Genomic DNA, 15,890 nt, shown 5'->3' on the forward strand with positions numbered 1-15,890 from the left:
CTGCAGCAGACTTTTATGCCTGGGAGCTGGAAGGGGAGGAGTTTGGGGCGTGTGTGTAGGAGTGGCTTCTTGAATTTCCGTGTCCCCAGCTTGACATCACTCTGCGCATGCTCAGTTGATTTGGTTCTTTTCCCGGGCACGGGAAAATCTGTGATGAAGAACCCGGAAACAACAGGGACTGCTCCATCTTGTTCACCTTCCTCCATCTTGTCCCTTCCCCCTCACCCAAACAAATATTTCATTGGTTACAGTTATACAGTTAAGTTTTTGTTGGCTGCTTCTGATTGGTTGAGCTTAAGTTCTACGTTTCTTTAATATAGGCATTTACAAGAAATGGCACAAATAAAGTTTCAGACATGCTTGCGAATCAAGCAAGGTTAATGTTACTTAGGAGGCCCAACTGGCTCTGCCAGCTCAAGGATTCTTCTGGCCTGGTCTCCATTTTACATGAACAGTTGCATAAATAAACACAGAGTACCTGAAACAACGGAGGTGATCATTCTGCCTACCGAATGTTGGCCAGGCCAATCTTGGAGTGTTGCTCTTATTCTTAGGGGGATTATTATTAAGTAATCTCATCTGTAAACGGGATTACAATCCACAAACTAACCTTGTATATGCTTCCACTCCTTCGCCCAACCCAGCCCCACACTCCAAGGTTTTTCCTTTGCTTATAAGGGGGGTAGTCACCCTTTTTTATTTCGACCTTCCAAACATTCTGGGAGTTTTCCTCCTTTAGGCCAACTACAGCACAGAGGAGCGCTTCCTCCTGCTGGGTTTCTCCGACTGGCCCTCCCTGCAGCCTGTCCTCTTCGCCCTTGTCCTCCTCTGCTACCTCCTGACTTTGACCGGCAACTCGGTGCTGGTGCTGCTGACGGTGCGCGACCCGCGCCTGCACACGCCTATGTACTACTTCCTCTGCCACCTGGCCTTGGTGGACGCGGGCTTCACCACGAGCGTGGTGCCGCCCCTGCTGGCCAACCTGCGCGGACCAGCGCTCTGGCTTCCGCGCAGCCACTGCATGGCCCAGCTGTGCGCATCGCTGGCTCTGGGTTCGGCCGAGTGCGTCCTCCTGGCGGTGATGGCGCTGGACCGCGCGGCCGCAGTGTGCCGCCCGCTGCGCTACGCTGGTCTCGCCTCCCCGCGCCTATGCCGCGCGCTGGCCAGCGCCTCCTGGCTAGGCGGCCTCACCAACTCCGTTGCGCAAACCGCGCTGCTGGCTGAGCGGCCGCTGTGCGGGCCCCGCCTGCTGGACCACTTCATCTGTGAGCTGCCGGCGTTGCTCAAGCTGGCCTGCGGAGGCGACGGAGACACCACCGAGAACCAGATGTTCGCCGCCCGCGTGGTCATCCTGCTGCTGCCGTCTGCTGTCATCCTGGCCTCCTATGGTGCCGTGGCCCGAGCTGTCTGTTGCATGCGGTCCAGCGGAGGCCGGAGGAGGGCGATGGGCACTTGTGGGTCCCACCTGACAGTGGTCTGCCTGTTCTACGGCTCGGCCATCTACACCTACTTGCAGCCCGCGCAGCGCTACAACCAGGCACGGGGCAAGTTCGTATCGCTCTTCTACACCGTGGTCACACCCGCTCTCAACCCGCTCATCTACACCCTCAGGAATAAGGAAGTGAAGGGGGCAGCGAGGAGGCTGCTGTGGAGTCTGGGGAGAGGCCAGGCTGTACAGTGAGTAGGTTGGGGAGGGGAGAAAGTATTAAGCCAGAACCCAAGGATGGAAATACCCATTAGTGAGTCAGTTTAGACTTCAAACTGTTCATTTTTTTATGATAATCTGCAAGATTTGTCCTAAGGAGTCCAATGGGGAAAACGTTTTCCTCCCGTGTGGAAATGTTTAGTTCTTGAGGGAAAATTCCTAAATCCTCTATATACACAAGTTTAGGGAAGGAAAACCTACCCCTCACGACTCCACGTGCAGGTAAGATGATGGATGTGATGACTGCCTTTAGCTTCCTCCCTATCTGATGGAAGACCGTGGAAGACCTCTTGGTCTCTGCCATCAGAAGTCTCAAGTTGACAAGAAAATCATAGTCCCTACTCTGCAGGAGAGGGTCATCCAGAAAAAGAGGCCATGGACTCTCTTCTCGGAAACCAGTCCAACCTAGTGCAGACCTTGCCAGGGGACCAGTGCCCTCCCCAGGGCATTTCACCCATAAGTGTGATGAGGAAAGCCCATAAGTGGTGGTGAATTTTGCTGAGGGGGGTTAAGATGGGAAACCCTCCTGCAGGAGTTGGTTCTTGAACAAGTTTTAAAGAAACAAGGAACTAGGACGAGTGTGGAAGAAGGCGGGCATGTCTCAGGCTGTGAAAAAAACTCACAGGTGATCAATAGTGAGACATGAGAGAGAGCGAGAGAGCAAGAGAGTCAGAAAGAGGAGTAAATGGAGGGAGGAAGATGGAGGAAGGGACTCAAGTTCTCAAGACAGGAACAGGGATCTACTCATGGAAAAAAAGCAGAAAGAAAAATGCTCAATCAGCAGAACCTGAGTAGAATATTGAGGTCAATCCAGAAGCCAGCTCCTCACCCACCCTCACCCAGACTGGCACCCTCATCATGCAGAAGACCTGCTAGACCCTAAGGCAGGTAGGAGAGAGGGTGGTCCACAGTCTCCCAGCTTCAGAAAGTTTGTTCTCTCCCAGTGTCCGTCTACCCCTAGGAACCCCCACTAGTTACACACAATGACTAGATCCCTGTGGAAAATACCTTTCCTTGCCCACCATCATCCCCATAAATAATAACAATTTTAGTTGGGTGTGGGACATAGAGAATGGGAGGGGGCATGGTGCCAGACTTCATTTCATACCAAATAGCCTTAAAGGAGAAGAGGGGGAAAGGAGCTCAATTTAGTTTCTAAAATGTTTAGTAATTTGATTATGATCATGTCAGAGCAACTAATTCATTTTAAAATAAATCATTTCACTATGCTCTGTAAGTAGAAATTCAATTTGGTTCAACCATTATTGAGTGATATAAAGAAAGCACTGGGCTTAACAAACACAGAAATTCAGAAATCAGTAGAACATGGATCCCAATCTAAAACTTACTCTCTTGTCAAAAAGGAAAGGAGATAGGAGTTTTTCCATAAATAACAAGGTATCAAGAAAGAATTAAATTGCAAGCTGGCTTTGAATGCTCTATTTTGCCTTAAAATTTTATTTACTAGTCTCAGTAATACATTATTAAAAATCCTGCCACTTAATTAATTGTGTTAGAATCAAAGAAACAGAGTTGGACAATATTCTTCATCCTACCCATCCCACCCAAATCTTACTCTACTCATCTCATTCTCACGTTGATTAAGAGATTAAAAGAAATAAGCTTTTTGGCCCTTGCCAACACCCCATCCCCAGGGTGGTCACCCTGCAATACAATAAGATGTCAGGAAGAGTAAGTTGCCCTTTCTGATTCCATAATCTGCCATCATCTTCCCATCTTCCAGTCTCTTTCCATTGCAATTCACAATCTGGGTCTCAGGGGTTACACCCGTCTTGGTCTTGATCATTGCTTTCACTTGTGCCACTGAGCTGGACCTTCGCACCTGGAGGAGGTGCCTCTGCCCCTCATCACCTGACTCCACAAGATACAAGGGCAGCTCCTCATCACTGGGCTTCACCACTTTCAGGGTAAGATGGATGGTCTTCTCCTTGTCAATGCCATAAGATGAGAGCCTTCTCCGTGGCTTTAGGATCTTGGAGCCCAGCAAAAGAACCTGGTCCTGCACAGGAACCTTGGTCTTAGACCGGACATGTTCATTGATTTTTTTCACGCTGTCCTCTGGGTTGGCATCGAAGGTCATTAAATCCCATTCCTCGGAAAGAACATGCACCTGGGAAGTGAAGCCACAAGACAGTTGCCTAGGATGCCTGCCTCACTTTACATTTCTGCTCCCCACCACAATGGCTCCCACCCTTCCGCTATCTATCTGGTCTCCTAGCTCCTGTTCAGTAGCCAGTGTCCCTCTCTTTCTTGGAACTTCTCCTTTGGAATTACCAAGTTGCAACACAAATAAGAAAATTTGTCCCATTCCTTTATAATCACACCTTTTTTTCAATCTTGAGAATGAAAAATAAAATCCTGAGCCCCCAACCAATTGAACGGACCCTCTCTTGCTCAGGGGGACCCTAGAGAAATTTTAAGAACTTAGTCATTGGGCCAAGGGCAGTGGCTTATACCTGTAATCCCAGAACTTTGGGAAGCTGAGGCAAGCTGATCACTTTAGGCTGGGAGTTCGAGACCAGCCTGGCCAACTTGGTGAAACCTCATCTCTACTAAAAATACAAAAATTAACCAGGCGTGGTGGTGAGTCCCTGTAATCCCAGCTACTCAGGAGGCTGAGGCATGAAAATCATTTGAACCCAGAAGGCAGAGGTTGCAGTAAGTGGAGATGGCACCACTGCACTCCAGCTGGGGCAACAGAGTGAGACTCTGTCTCAAAAAGATAAATAAATAAAATACCTCAGTCATGATGAAACAGGAGGCTGGACATGCCTCATTATATCTTCTCCCTTTTGCAGTTTAGACACAACTGACTAGCAACGTTAGAGATTATAAGACTGAAAGAATGGATTATTGGTGGCAATAAGATTTTTGTAGCAAATTTTAAACAAGACCTAAGGCTATAATAGGCAAGAGTTAAGTCATGCATCCCTACACTTAAAGAATAAACTACGTTCTAACTGCCACAAAGTATTTTTCTTTTTTCTCTAGCAGCTAAACAAGCACTGGCCTCGAGAGGAACAATATTAAAACAATTACAGTTCATCCACAAGCTAACTGACCCCCTGTTCCTCAAGCCATAACTACAGTTTTAATTGGACAAATGACTGATTTCAGTAATTTTCTCCTGATAAGAGACCACTGACCATGGACTGGTTCTGGCTAGTCTACAGAAGCTGCACATTTGAATGCCTTTGTGTCCCTGCTTCACCTTTTCATGTATAAGGCCTAACTGTAATGCAATTAAATGTTAAGTCTCCACCTCAGAGTGACCATGGGTGGTATATAACATGCAAGCTTATTCAACATGCATGCATTAGGACTCCCTTCATGAATATTCATTGCCTCTGCCATAACCTATTGGATATGTATACTTAGCAAACCCCTTCAGCATAAATTCCTGTGTCACTTTCCTCCTACAAAGCTTGCTTTTGGTTTTCAACCAGAAGCTGAGCTTCTCAGCTTGTCAGAATGACTGCCTTGCAGACTATAACCCTTCATAAGAAATGAAGTCTCCTAGGCCGGGCGCGGTGGCTCAAGCCTGTAATCCCAGCACTTTGGGAGGCCGAGACGGGCGGATCACGAGGTCAGGAGATCGAGACCATCCTGGCTAACATGGTGAAACCCCGTCTCTACTAAAAATACAAAAAAACTAGCCGGGCGAGGTGGTGGGCGCCTGTAGTCCCAGCTACTCGGGAGGCTGAGGCAGGAGAATGGCATAAACCTGGGAGACAGAGCTTGCAGTGAGCTGAGATCCGGCCACTGTACTCCAGCCTGGGTGACAGAGCGAGACTCCGTCTTAAAAAAAAAAAAAAAAAAGAAATGAAGTCTCCTTTCTAAATTTATAAATTGTGTGATTTTTTTTAGTTGACAATTTTTTATTTCGCTTTTCTGTGCATTTCAATAGATGTAAAAAACATACCCTTTATTCATCTCGAGATGTAATTAAAGATTTTCCACCTTATTTACCTGCCTCTCCTATCCAGATAAAGTTTGTCAAATGTCAAAAAGTAAATACAGAGCCTCAAAAGATGTACACCAGACTCTAAAAACAACTGTCAAAGAGAATTTCTAAAATATGACAGCCTCATAAGATACAGCAATAGGATACCCTCTGTCAATACTTCAGAAGGAAATCCTGGGTAGGACACATAATCACTGAACTGTTATTTTTTTTTTCAAATCTCCCACTGCTTTATAATAATAACTTACATATTACAGTGACACTACGTTCAATGTTTCTTGTTAATTTATATTTCTTGTGTTTTTATATTTACCTGATATAGAATATGATCTCCTTTGATTAGACCAGGGCCTCACTCACAGAAGGTAGGAACTATGTCTAAGTCTTACTTCAATAGCTGGAAAACCCTAAAAGACTGGAAAACTCACTCCTAATGGCCACTTGAAAGCCTGAGAAGACCTCCCTCATACTCCATTCAGAAATATTTTCCCAATCTAGATATTGCAGACATTTCTTCACTGGAGGATCTGTGTTAAGCATTGCCTTAATTCCAGGTTCTCTCCATAGTGCATATTTTCTTATATAATGTAATGTGTTAGATCATTAACAACTTCAGATAAATGAGTTTTGTGAAGCTCTCCTTTGAGAGAAAAGAGAAGATTAAGTTTAAGAACCCTAAAAAATGTTTCCGTAATTTCAAATCTCACCAGCCCTGTGGAACACAAAGCTCACCCCCACTTTTTTTTCTACCATTTATCCCTAAGAGTAGCTAGTCCAATGTTTGATTTAAAAAAGAACACAGAAGCCAGATAACCAGCTTCTCTTCAGACAATCCCTATTCTCATTCTGCAAATGTCAATGCCAGCCTCTTCCCCTTAAGGATGCCTGCCCAGCCACCCAGAGCCCTGAGTACTGTCCATCCCCCGTTTCTAAGATCTCTCCCCATCTCTTGAAAGGGCTTTTCCTTTCCCCATCCCCTTTATCAAATCCCAACTTACAGAGAGGCAGGAAGCATTGGGAGCCATCTTTGCAGTCAAGGGGCCAGAAACCAGAGACAGAAAAAGGATTTTGCCTCCAGCTTATATACCAGCGTTGAATTGGAAATCCCCTCCTGGATTGCTGAGTTTGTCCAGCTTTGCTGTGCCCTTTGTTCTTGCATGCTCCCATGAATTTTCTTTCACTTTTGCTGGGCAGGAGTTAATAAACAAAGAATGCTTTCTGATTACGTACTTCTCCCCTCAGGCAATCTATTTGCAATCCTCATTCCAAACGGGATGGTCTTTCTGTGTTGAAAAGTTTTCCCTGATTAAAAATCCACCTCTCCTCTCCCAGTCCTGACTTATTACTGTCCGTCCTGTGGCCTGGGCCCTCACTGGCATGAAGACCTGTAATGCTTGCTGAACCTCTCATGCTGCCTTTAAGAGCACCCCATTACTCAGGGGCCGTCCTAAGAACGAGAGCACCCCGGCAGGATACGGCAGTCAGCATTGTGTGGAGTGCTGTGACTGTGAGCCTGACATGGCTAGTCTGGCAGAAGATGTGAAACATGCCTTAAGAAGACAGGAGAAATAACCTCAGACTGAGAGGAGATACGAGTTAGAGTCCCAGGAGGGCCACTTGCTACATTACCTTGGGCAAATCCATTCATCTCCTTAGATGTTGGTTTCCCCGTCTATAAAATGAGATGACTGGAAAAGATTCCTAAGTGTCTTCCAGGCTCAGAAAACTTTGCTTGTAAAATTCCCTTTGCAAAATAACATTGGATTTCTGGGTCTTGCTCTCCAACATACGTCCTACCCTGTCCCAGAAACTGCGAACCAAATCCACTACTTGAGAACAATCCTAAGCCAACAGTTAAATGCTGACTCCTCACTTCAACACACAAAGCAATCAACATCCACTCTCACACTGCGGGGCCTCTATTTCTCTACCTTTACTCCTGGATGCACCTCACCACTGTGATCTCAGACAAACCTAAAGGTGCCGCTCTCTCCCTTGACCTTGAGACTTAGATGGAGACAAGAAAGGTGTGCCTGTCCCCAGGAAGTTTACTCCATCACTCTGATCCTCCTCGTATCCCAAATTAACTACTGCCCCCTCCCAAACTCTCAGGGCATTGCTATGGAACCAGTTTTTAAAAGCTTTTTTTTTTTTGAAATGGAGTCTCACTTTGTTGCCCAGGCTGGAGTGCAATGGTGCGATCTCAGCTCACTGCAAGCTCCGCCTCCCGACTTCAAGTGATTCTCCTGCCTCAGCTTCCCGAGTAGCTGGGATAATAGGCACCTGTTAATTTTTGTATTTTTAGTAGAGACATGGTTTCACCATGCTGTCCAAGCTGGTCTCGAACTCCTGATCTCAGGCAACCTGCCCACCTTGGCCTCCCAAAGTGCTGGGATTACAGATGTAAGACACCGTGTCCAGCCTAAAAGTATGTTTTCAAGTGCTTCAAATCTTTTCAAAGTAGGAAGCTCTTTAAAATGCCAAGTTATCATCTCTGTTTGCAGAGGCATTTACTGTACCTTCACTCACTGACAGATCGCAAATGACCCCATCTTATTCTAGGAGGTTCTGTCCTGGAGAATCGAATTTACAGAAGTACTGGATTGATGTAGAGTAATGAAATGCAACAGCTCATTTCTCTACTTCAAAAGCTTACTATAAATCATGTTCTTCTATATGAAGCTTTTATTAGATAGCTAATAAAATTGAAAACATTAATTATTATTTAAATGTATTTTGTGGAGTAGACATAATTTTTAATACACAGGCAGGATAAATAAAAAGCAGAAGAATGCCTAATGGAATACATTAGGAACCACTGGCCTCTGCTATTCTCCTTTCAGATCTTTCTCCAGGTCCCTGTGGCCCCTTTGTGTCTAGAAACTAATGTTCTGACCTTTGGCTGCTACACAGCAGGTAAGGGCTGCCCTTCATCCGTTGTCCAATGGGATTTGGAGATTCTGAAACATTACCAGTGGCCAATGTCAGATCAGGTTCAGGGTGATCAGGAAACAGAAAGCCCTGCGGGATGGCAGGGGTGGGGGAAGTACCTGGAAAAAGAGAAAGGAAAAGCTGTACAAACCCAGATTTCAGTAAACTGCTCTCGCTTTTCAAACTTTGTTTGCACTCACCACTTTCTTGGATCTTCATGTTATTTCCAGGAAGACAAGAGGAAGAGAAGATGGTTAAAAGCTGCTTAAAATTAGGTCACTCTCTTCTCATACCCTTTCCCACTTTCCTTCTACCTCAGTACCTACACTATCTTGGTCCCAATGTCTGCACCAAGTATCAGGGGCAACAAGGAACCTTGGCCAGAGACTGGCTCCAGGAGGAGAAGCCAGGATGACATTTCTCAGGAAAGATCTTTGTCTGTTGAAGCCACCCAGATCTATACCCACAGTCCCAACCTAAGCTGCAGATCTATATGTCTAGCTGTGTCTGTGTCTATGGGGATTCTCGTTTCTTGAATTTCCTGCATATCCTTGAACACCCCAATCTCTCTGCCATCTCCATGCCACTGAGCATGCCTTTTCCTCCAACTCTATCCCCACCGCCATGAATTTATAAGAACACACAGTGTAAACAGCATCTTCGTCAAATAGCCTTCCCTAACTCTCTTCCTCCCGATCCTCGGTTATGTCGCCCAGTCTGGAGTGCAGTGTCCAGATCTCAGGCTTCACTTCAAGATCCGCCTCCCAGAGCGTTCACGCCATTCTCCGGCCTCAGCCTCCCGAGTAGCTGGGACTACAGGCGCCCGCCACCTCACCCGGCTAGTTTTTTGGTTTTTTTTTTTTGTATTTCTTAGTAGAGACGGGGTTTCACCGTGTTAGCCAGGATGGTCTCAATCTCCTGACCTCGTGATCCACCCGTCTCGGCCTCCCAAAGTGCTGGGATTACAGGCTTGAGCCACCGCGCCCGGCCCTATTGTCTGTAATCTTTAGAAAACAGTAGGAATCTTGAGGGTCGTGATTGTGTCTTAATTAACTTGTATCTTTAGCACTGCTCCAGCATGCTGTCTGGCACAGGAAATAATTTATAAATGTTTACTAAATGCACAAATGAATTAATAAATGAATGAAAAGTACATAAATAACAAAAAAGGAAAAGTAATATTTAGTGAGTACTTAAATTTCAAGAACTGAACAATTTATTATTAAATATTACCTTATTTACTGTTTCAGCATTTTAATGAAGTAAGTACAGGTGCTCCTTAACTTATGATGGGGTTACATCCCAGTAAACCCATTGTACACTGAAAATATCCAAAATCAGAAATGCATTTAATACACTTAAACCACCAAACATCATAGCTTAACCTAACCTGCCTTAAACATGCTCAGAACACTTACATTAGCATACAGTTGGACAAAATTATCTAACAAAAAGCCTATTTTCTATTGAAGTGCGAAATATCTAATTTAAGTTATTAAATACTGTACTGAAAGTGAAAAGCAGACTGATTTATGGGAACTTGAAGTAGGTTTCTACTGAATATGTATTGCTTTGACATCACTATTAAATAAAAAAATCGTAAGTGGAATCATTGTAAGTAAGGAACCACCTGTATTAGTATCCCTGTTAATAAGCAAGAAGCTACCTCATCCACAATCATATTAGTAGTAGCTGGTAAGCAAGGGTTCAAATGCTAGTCTGTATTTCTATAGTCCTTGTATTCTTCCCATATTATTATATTCTTTCAGTGGGAAAAGGTGAGGAGAAAAGTGCTACTGGAGTTGGGTATTTCCAGCATGGGGTTACTGTGAGGGCAAATCTAATATACTCTGAGAAAAAACTAGTTCAGGGGATTTCCTACCCAGAGAGGACCTGGATTCCGGGAAATAGTGCCCTTTCAAGAAGACATATGAACAACAAATCTGAACTCTGACCTCTCTCTCTCTCTCTACTCTTCCCTTCCTATGAGAAATTCCCTCCCTGCCCAAAGCCAGGGCCAAGACTGTCCCAGACACCCTGGTGCCCCTTTGCTGACCACAGGCAGGATTTCTTCTTGGGACCTGGCCTCCTTGCTTCTTACCCAGTGTCAATCTGACTTTTTTCTGTCTCTCTATATTACAATAAGTTCTTTCAGAGACAGATCTCTTTTAATTTGCTGTATTAGTCTGTTTTGCATACTATAAAGGAGTACTTGAGGCTGGGTAATTTATAAGGAAAAAAAGTTTAATTGGTTCATAGTTCCACCAACTGTACAAGAAGTATGGCACCAGCATCTGCTTCTGGTGAGGCCTCAAGAAGCTTTTACTCACGGTGGAAGGTGAAAGACAGCAGGCGTGTCATGTGGCGAGAGAGGGAGGTAAGAGACAGTGGGAAAAATGCCAGGCTCTTTTAAACAACCAGCTCTCATGTGAGCTAATGGAGTGAGAACTTATTCATTACAATGATGACAGCCCCAAGCCATTCATGAGGGATCTGCCACCACAAGCCAAACACCTCCCAGTAGGCCCATTTCCAACACTGGGGGCCACATTTCAACGTGAGATCTGGAGAGTACAAACATCCAAACTACATCATTTACCCCTCTGACAAGTTCAGAAAACCAGCTAAAGTGTCAGAGGTGTTTGAACCAGAGCAACTCCATCTTGAATAGGGGCTGGGTAAAATAAGGCTGACACCTACTAGGCTGCATTCCCAGGAAGTTAGGCATTCTAAGTCACAGGATGAGAGAGGAGATCAGCACAAAGTACAGGTTATAAAGACCTTGCAAATAAAAGGAAGCAGTAAAGAAGCCAGCCAAAACCCACCAAAACCAAGATGGCAACGAAAGTGACCTCTGGTCATTCTCACTGCTCATTATATGCTAAATAAAATATTAACATGCTAAAAAATATTCCCACCAGGACATGACAGTTTACAGATGCCATGGCAATGTCCAGAAGTTACTCTTTATGGTCTGAAAAGAGGAGGAGCCCTCAGTTCCAGGAATTGCCCACTTGTTTCCTGGAAAACTCATGAATAAGCCATCCCTTGTTTAGTGTATAATCAAGAAATAACCATAAAAATAGTCAACCAGCAGCACTTAGGGTTGCTCTGCCTATAAAGTAGCCATTCTTTTTTTCCCTTTACTTTCTTAATATGCTTGCTTTCCATTTACTCTATGGATTCACCCTGAATTCTTTCTTGTGCAAGATCCAGTAACGCTCTCTTGGGGTCTGGATCAGGATCCCTTTCCAGTAACAAAACTAAAAGATGATGGTATGGAGATCTTGCCAAGTTATAAAACAATTGTTGCAGTTATCTACGAGTGTCCCAGTGTGGCCCTGGCTGACGGGACGCTCTTGGGCCTGTCACTGCCCCCATTGAGGCCTACTTGGAACAGAGGTCTCTTTCTAGTCTCTTTAATAACGTCCATGAAAGAGTTTCTAAACTGCTTTGAGATCTAGAATATCGCTTCAAAAATGCCAACCAAACTCAGTCAAAAAGTTACTGTGAATTCTCATTTATTGGTGATTGGGAAAAAAGTCTACACTCAAGAACAGTTTGAAAATACCTATCAAAATTCAAAATGGACATACCAAATCAAGACAACCAAATGCCTATCAGTGTTGGGGAAATAGGTAACTAAATTGTAGAATATCATAAGCAGCATAAATAGAAGGATTATCCCTGTGAACAACAATGTGGATGAATGTGCTAGAACGTATTGAGTGAAAAAAAGAAAGTTTTAGAAACAAATGCGTATTCGTCAGTGCTGCAAAGAAATAGCACTCAGACATAAATTTAATTTTCTCAGCAAGGAATTTTTACTTCTATAGAAGGGTGAGACTCGCAAATTGAGTAATGGCAAGAGCACACCTGGACAAAGGAGGGGAAGGAGTTCTTATTCCTGAGGCAGGTAGCCCCTACTGCTGTGTCGTTCCCCTATTGGCTAGGTTTGGACCGCACAATCTAAGCTAATTCCGATTGGCTATTTTAAAGAGAGCAGGGATATGAGCCGGAGTGGCATGGTGGGTAGTTTGGCGGGAAGGGCGGTTACAGAACAGGTAACTCAGGATGATTCACGTCAAAGCAGGTGGCCAGGGCTGACTCAGGATGGAGCAGGTGACGAGGGGAACAGATGTGAACTACTGATTAGAGCTGACAGGAAAGTTGTTTACTGAAACTAGAGGCAAGAGGGTGAAGAGAACCCGGAAGTTCAACTTTAAAATCGAGAATCAAAGAGTAAAGAGCACCTTGGAGTTCACTGTATCTAATAAAAGCAAGATGAATAAGACTACATAAAGTATGATACTCTCCACAAATCTCAAAAGCAAGCAAAACTACATAGTGAGACGAGAAAAAGAGGAACTACTTTGAAATTCAGGATATGTCTGCTTTTTAACAAAAATGAAGCCCAATCTAAATGCTGATATGAGCTACTTGAAGGAGATTTTCAACAGGAAGTAAGAGGGCATTAGAAGCCCTGATATTATTTCATCTTGCCATATTCAGAATCTGAAATTTAACCAAGAGAACTTAATGTTTGTTAAAGAAATGTATTACTTGACAGACGTACTGTATATTCACTTTATTAAAGGTAAAGTAATATTATCTAAAACAAATGTTCCAAAGAAAAATAAACATAAGCAAAACTGAATATAGTATCTAGAACTACATATGTAAGCAATACGGCTGTTATAAAAATGTAAAAACCATAAGTGTTCATGATGTTACTATTACGCTTTATAGTTTTACATTATATTATTCTATATGCGTTATATTTATTTATCCGTGGTGTCAAAGATTATAATAAAATATAATTTAAAACTTTTCATGTTCATACCCTCTAGCTCAGCAATTCTGCTTCTAGGAACTTATCCTATTAGTACACTTTTTTTTTTTTTAGAAGGAGTTTCACTCTTGCCTCCCAGCCTGGAGTGCAATGGCACGATCTCGGCCCTCTGCAACCTCCGCCTCCTGGGTTCAAGCGATTCTCCTCCCTCAGCCTTCTGAGTAACTGGGATTGCAGGCATGCGCCACCATGCCTGACTATAATTTATTATTTATTTATTATTTTTATTTTTAGTAGAGATGGGGTTTCAGCATGTTGGTCAGGCTGGTCTCGAACTCCTGACCTCAGGTGATCCACCTGCCTCAGTCTCCCAAAGTGCTGGCATTACAGGTATGAGCCACCATGCCTGGCCCTATTAGTACACTTATGTATGTGTGGAATAAGCCATGTACAAGAATATTCATGTGAAATAACTATTGGCAATCGAAATAAATGGGAACAACACTTATCAATAGACAAATAAATGCTGGTGTATACGGTTGAATTAAATTTAAAAGCCAAGTTGCAAAATATATGTATAATATTTTGTTATTTAGAAAGGAAGAAAATATACACATATGCTAACATGTGCATACAACATCTCTGTGAGGAGACACTGACTCTGCAAAGAGTAACTGAGTTGCCTGAGGAACAGGAATGAGAGGTGGACTATTTATTATACTTCTTATCTTATTATTGCTGTCATTTTCTAGTTTTGCAACCGTGCTTGTTTTACACATTCAGATAGGCAGATAGTATGGGAAGGGATAGTATTTTTTTTATATAGTCATCAGCTCATAATGGAGCTGGCTATAAGCTATACACCAATGGGAACCAGTTTCAGTGCTCATCACTAGTTGACAGGCAAAGGGCCATGAAAAGTTGGTGGCTATAGTAAGTTAACTATTGTGATTCTGTGCCTTCCCTACTCCCCAGAATTTATTTTCCACCAATATTTTACATACCGCAAAACTTGGAAACATTGATAATATAGCCCATAATATATCTGAAAGCAAAGAAATTTATAATTAGCTAAAATCAGAGATCAAACCTAACAGAAAAAAAAAAAAAAGTAATTCTGAGACAATTGCTAAGTCTGGTACTTGGGTCTGACGTCAATGTGCAAAAATTGTCTGACCTGACAAAGCAACTGGAATAACTAATGCAGTCGTAGGTGCAGGATGATGGGTTGACCAACGGCCCATATCCACTTCGTAGCAGTCAGGCCATCTTGGAATGAATCCAGGCTCTGCCTCCTACTTCCCATGCAACTTATTTGGTACTTTCTTCTGTCAGCTGGGGATTTCGGATTTCACTTAGGATTAGGCTGTGCTACCATTAACAGAGACCTGAAAATAATGTGGCTTTAACTGAAACCCCAAAAGGACCAGACTTTAGAAGTCAAAATCACAACCAAGGCTTAAGGAATTCACCCTACAACCAAGGAAAAACTGCAATGATCCATTCCAGCAAAATGTAAAGCCAGTTTTTCAGAAGTTCAAAGTGATCAGTGGGTAATATATCTGCTTATTAAACAAGATTCAATATGCTTCAGAGAAAGATAATAGAATACGAAATAAAGATAATAGAATACGAAATCTCTGTAACATATTACATCATCAAGTGTAAAACAGGAAATTACCAATCATGTGAAGAAACAGAAGTATTAGACAAATAGTTTTAAATCCTCAATAAAAACAAACCCAAACGCCACCCAAATGTTAGAATTATCAGATGGAGACTTTAAGATCACTATAGTATTTTAAAGAATCCACAGGGAAAGATTTATACAATGGGTAAAAAAATGACGAATTTTAGGAGAGAGATGTAGAAACTGCCATTTTAAAAGCCAAACGGAAACGCTGGAACTGAAAAATACAATATAGTTGACCCTTGAACAACAAGGGTTTGAACTGCATGGGTCCATTAAATGTAGATTTTTTTTCAGTAAATATACTGGAAAATTTTTTGTACATTTGTGACAGTTTGAAAAAACTCACAAACTTCATAGCTTAGAAATATCAAAATAATTAAGAAACAATTAGGTATATCATAAATGCATAAAATACATGTAGATACTAGCATACTTTATCATTTACTATAAAATATACACAAATCTATTATAAAAAGTTAAAATTTATTAAAACACACACAAATACTTATAAACAATCATAAAATGCAGTATTAAATCAAAACTGCATAAAATTAGTCATAGTACATATTGTCCTAGTATAATAATTGTGTAGCCAGCTCCTGTTACTAAGGGTGAGCTCAAGTGTTGGGAGTATGGGATTAAAATACCATGTAATACTAATCATTCCCATGTGAGTAGTTCATCTTCTCTTTAGGAAAAAGTGATGTCTCATGGTTCTTGTGGTTGTTCTGTTTTTGTTTTGTTTGTTTGTTACAGAATTTTGCTCTGTCATCCAGGCTGGAGT

At 42.8% G+C, this 15,890-nt stretch overlaps 2 protein-coding genes across 3 annotated transcripts; one reads left to right on the top strand and one right to left on the bottom strand.

Moving 5' to 3' along the window:
- The first annotated feature begins 255 nt into the window (after positions 1-255).
- LOC101009502 (putative olfactory receptor 2I1) lies at positions 256-3,095 on the top strand. The gene has a single exon (XM_017957724.3). It carries the CDS (start codon positions 905-907, stop codon positions 1,679-1,681), a length of 777 nt encoding a protein of 258 aa, XP_017813213.2. The 5' UTR covers positions 256-904; the 3' UTR covers positions 1,682-3,095.
- Positions 3,096-3,134: 39 nt separating this feature from the next.
- UBD (ubiquitin D) lies at positions 3,135-8,605 on the bottom strand. 2 transcript variants are annotated; one of them, XM_031667019.1, is made up of 2 exons: positions 8,587-8,605; positions 3,135-3,836 (listed from the first exon to the last, which is right to left on the bottom strand). In XM_031667019.1, exon 2 carries the CDS (start codon positions 3,804-3,806, stop codon positions 3,366-3,368), a length of 441 nt encoding a protein of 146 aa, XP_031522879.1. In that variant the 5' UTR covers positions 3,807-3,836; positions 8,587-8,605; the 3' UTR covers positions 3,135-3,365. The 2 variants fall into 2 exon arrangements, with proteins under 2 accessions (XP_031522879.1, XP_003897320.3); XM_003897271.5 differs by lacking the exon at positions 8,587-8,605 and adding an exon at positions 6,689-6,863.
- Between the last annotated feature and the right edge of the window lie 7,285 nt (positions 8,606-15,890).

The sequence above is a fragment of the Papio anubis genome, chromosome 6 (genome assembly GCF_008728515.1).
Source record: "Papio anubis isolate 15944 chromosome 6, Panubis1.0, whole genome shotgun sequence".
NCBI lineage: Eukaryota > Metazoa > Chordata > Mammalia > Primates > Cercopithecidae > Papio > Papio anubis.

Coding starts and splice junctions, on each gene's coding strand:
- LOC101009502 (XM_017957724.3), top strand. CDS start 905: ATGTACTACTTCCTCTGCCACCTGGCCTTGGTGGACGCGGGCTTCACC.
- UBD (XM_003897271.5), bottom strand. CDS start 6,715: ATGGCTCCCAATGCTTCCTGCCTCTCT. Junction 3,837..6,688: donor CCAATGCTTCCTGCCTCTCT/GTAAGTTGGGAT, acceptor TTCACTTCCCAG/GTGCATGTTCTTTCCGAGGA.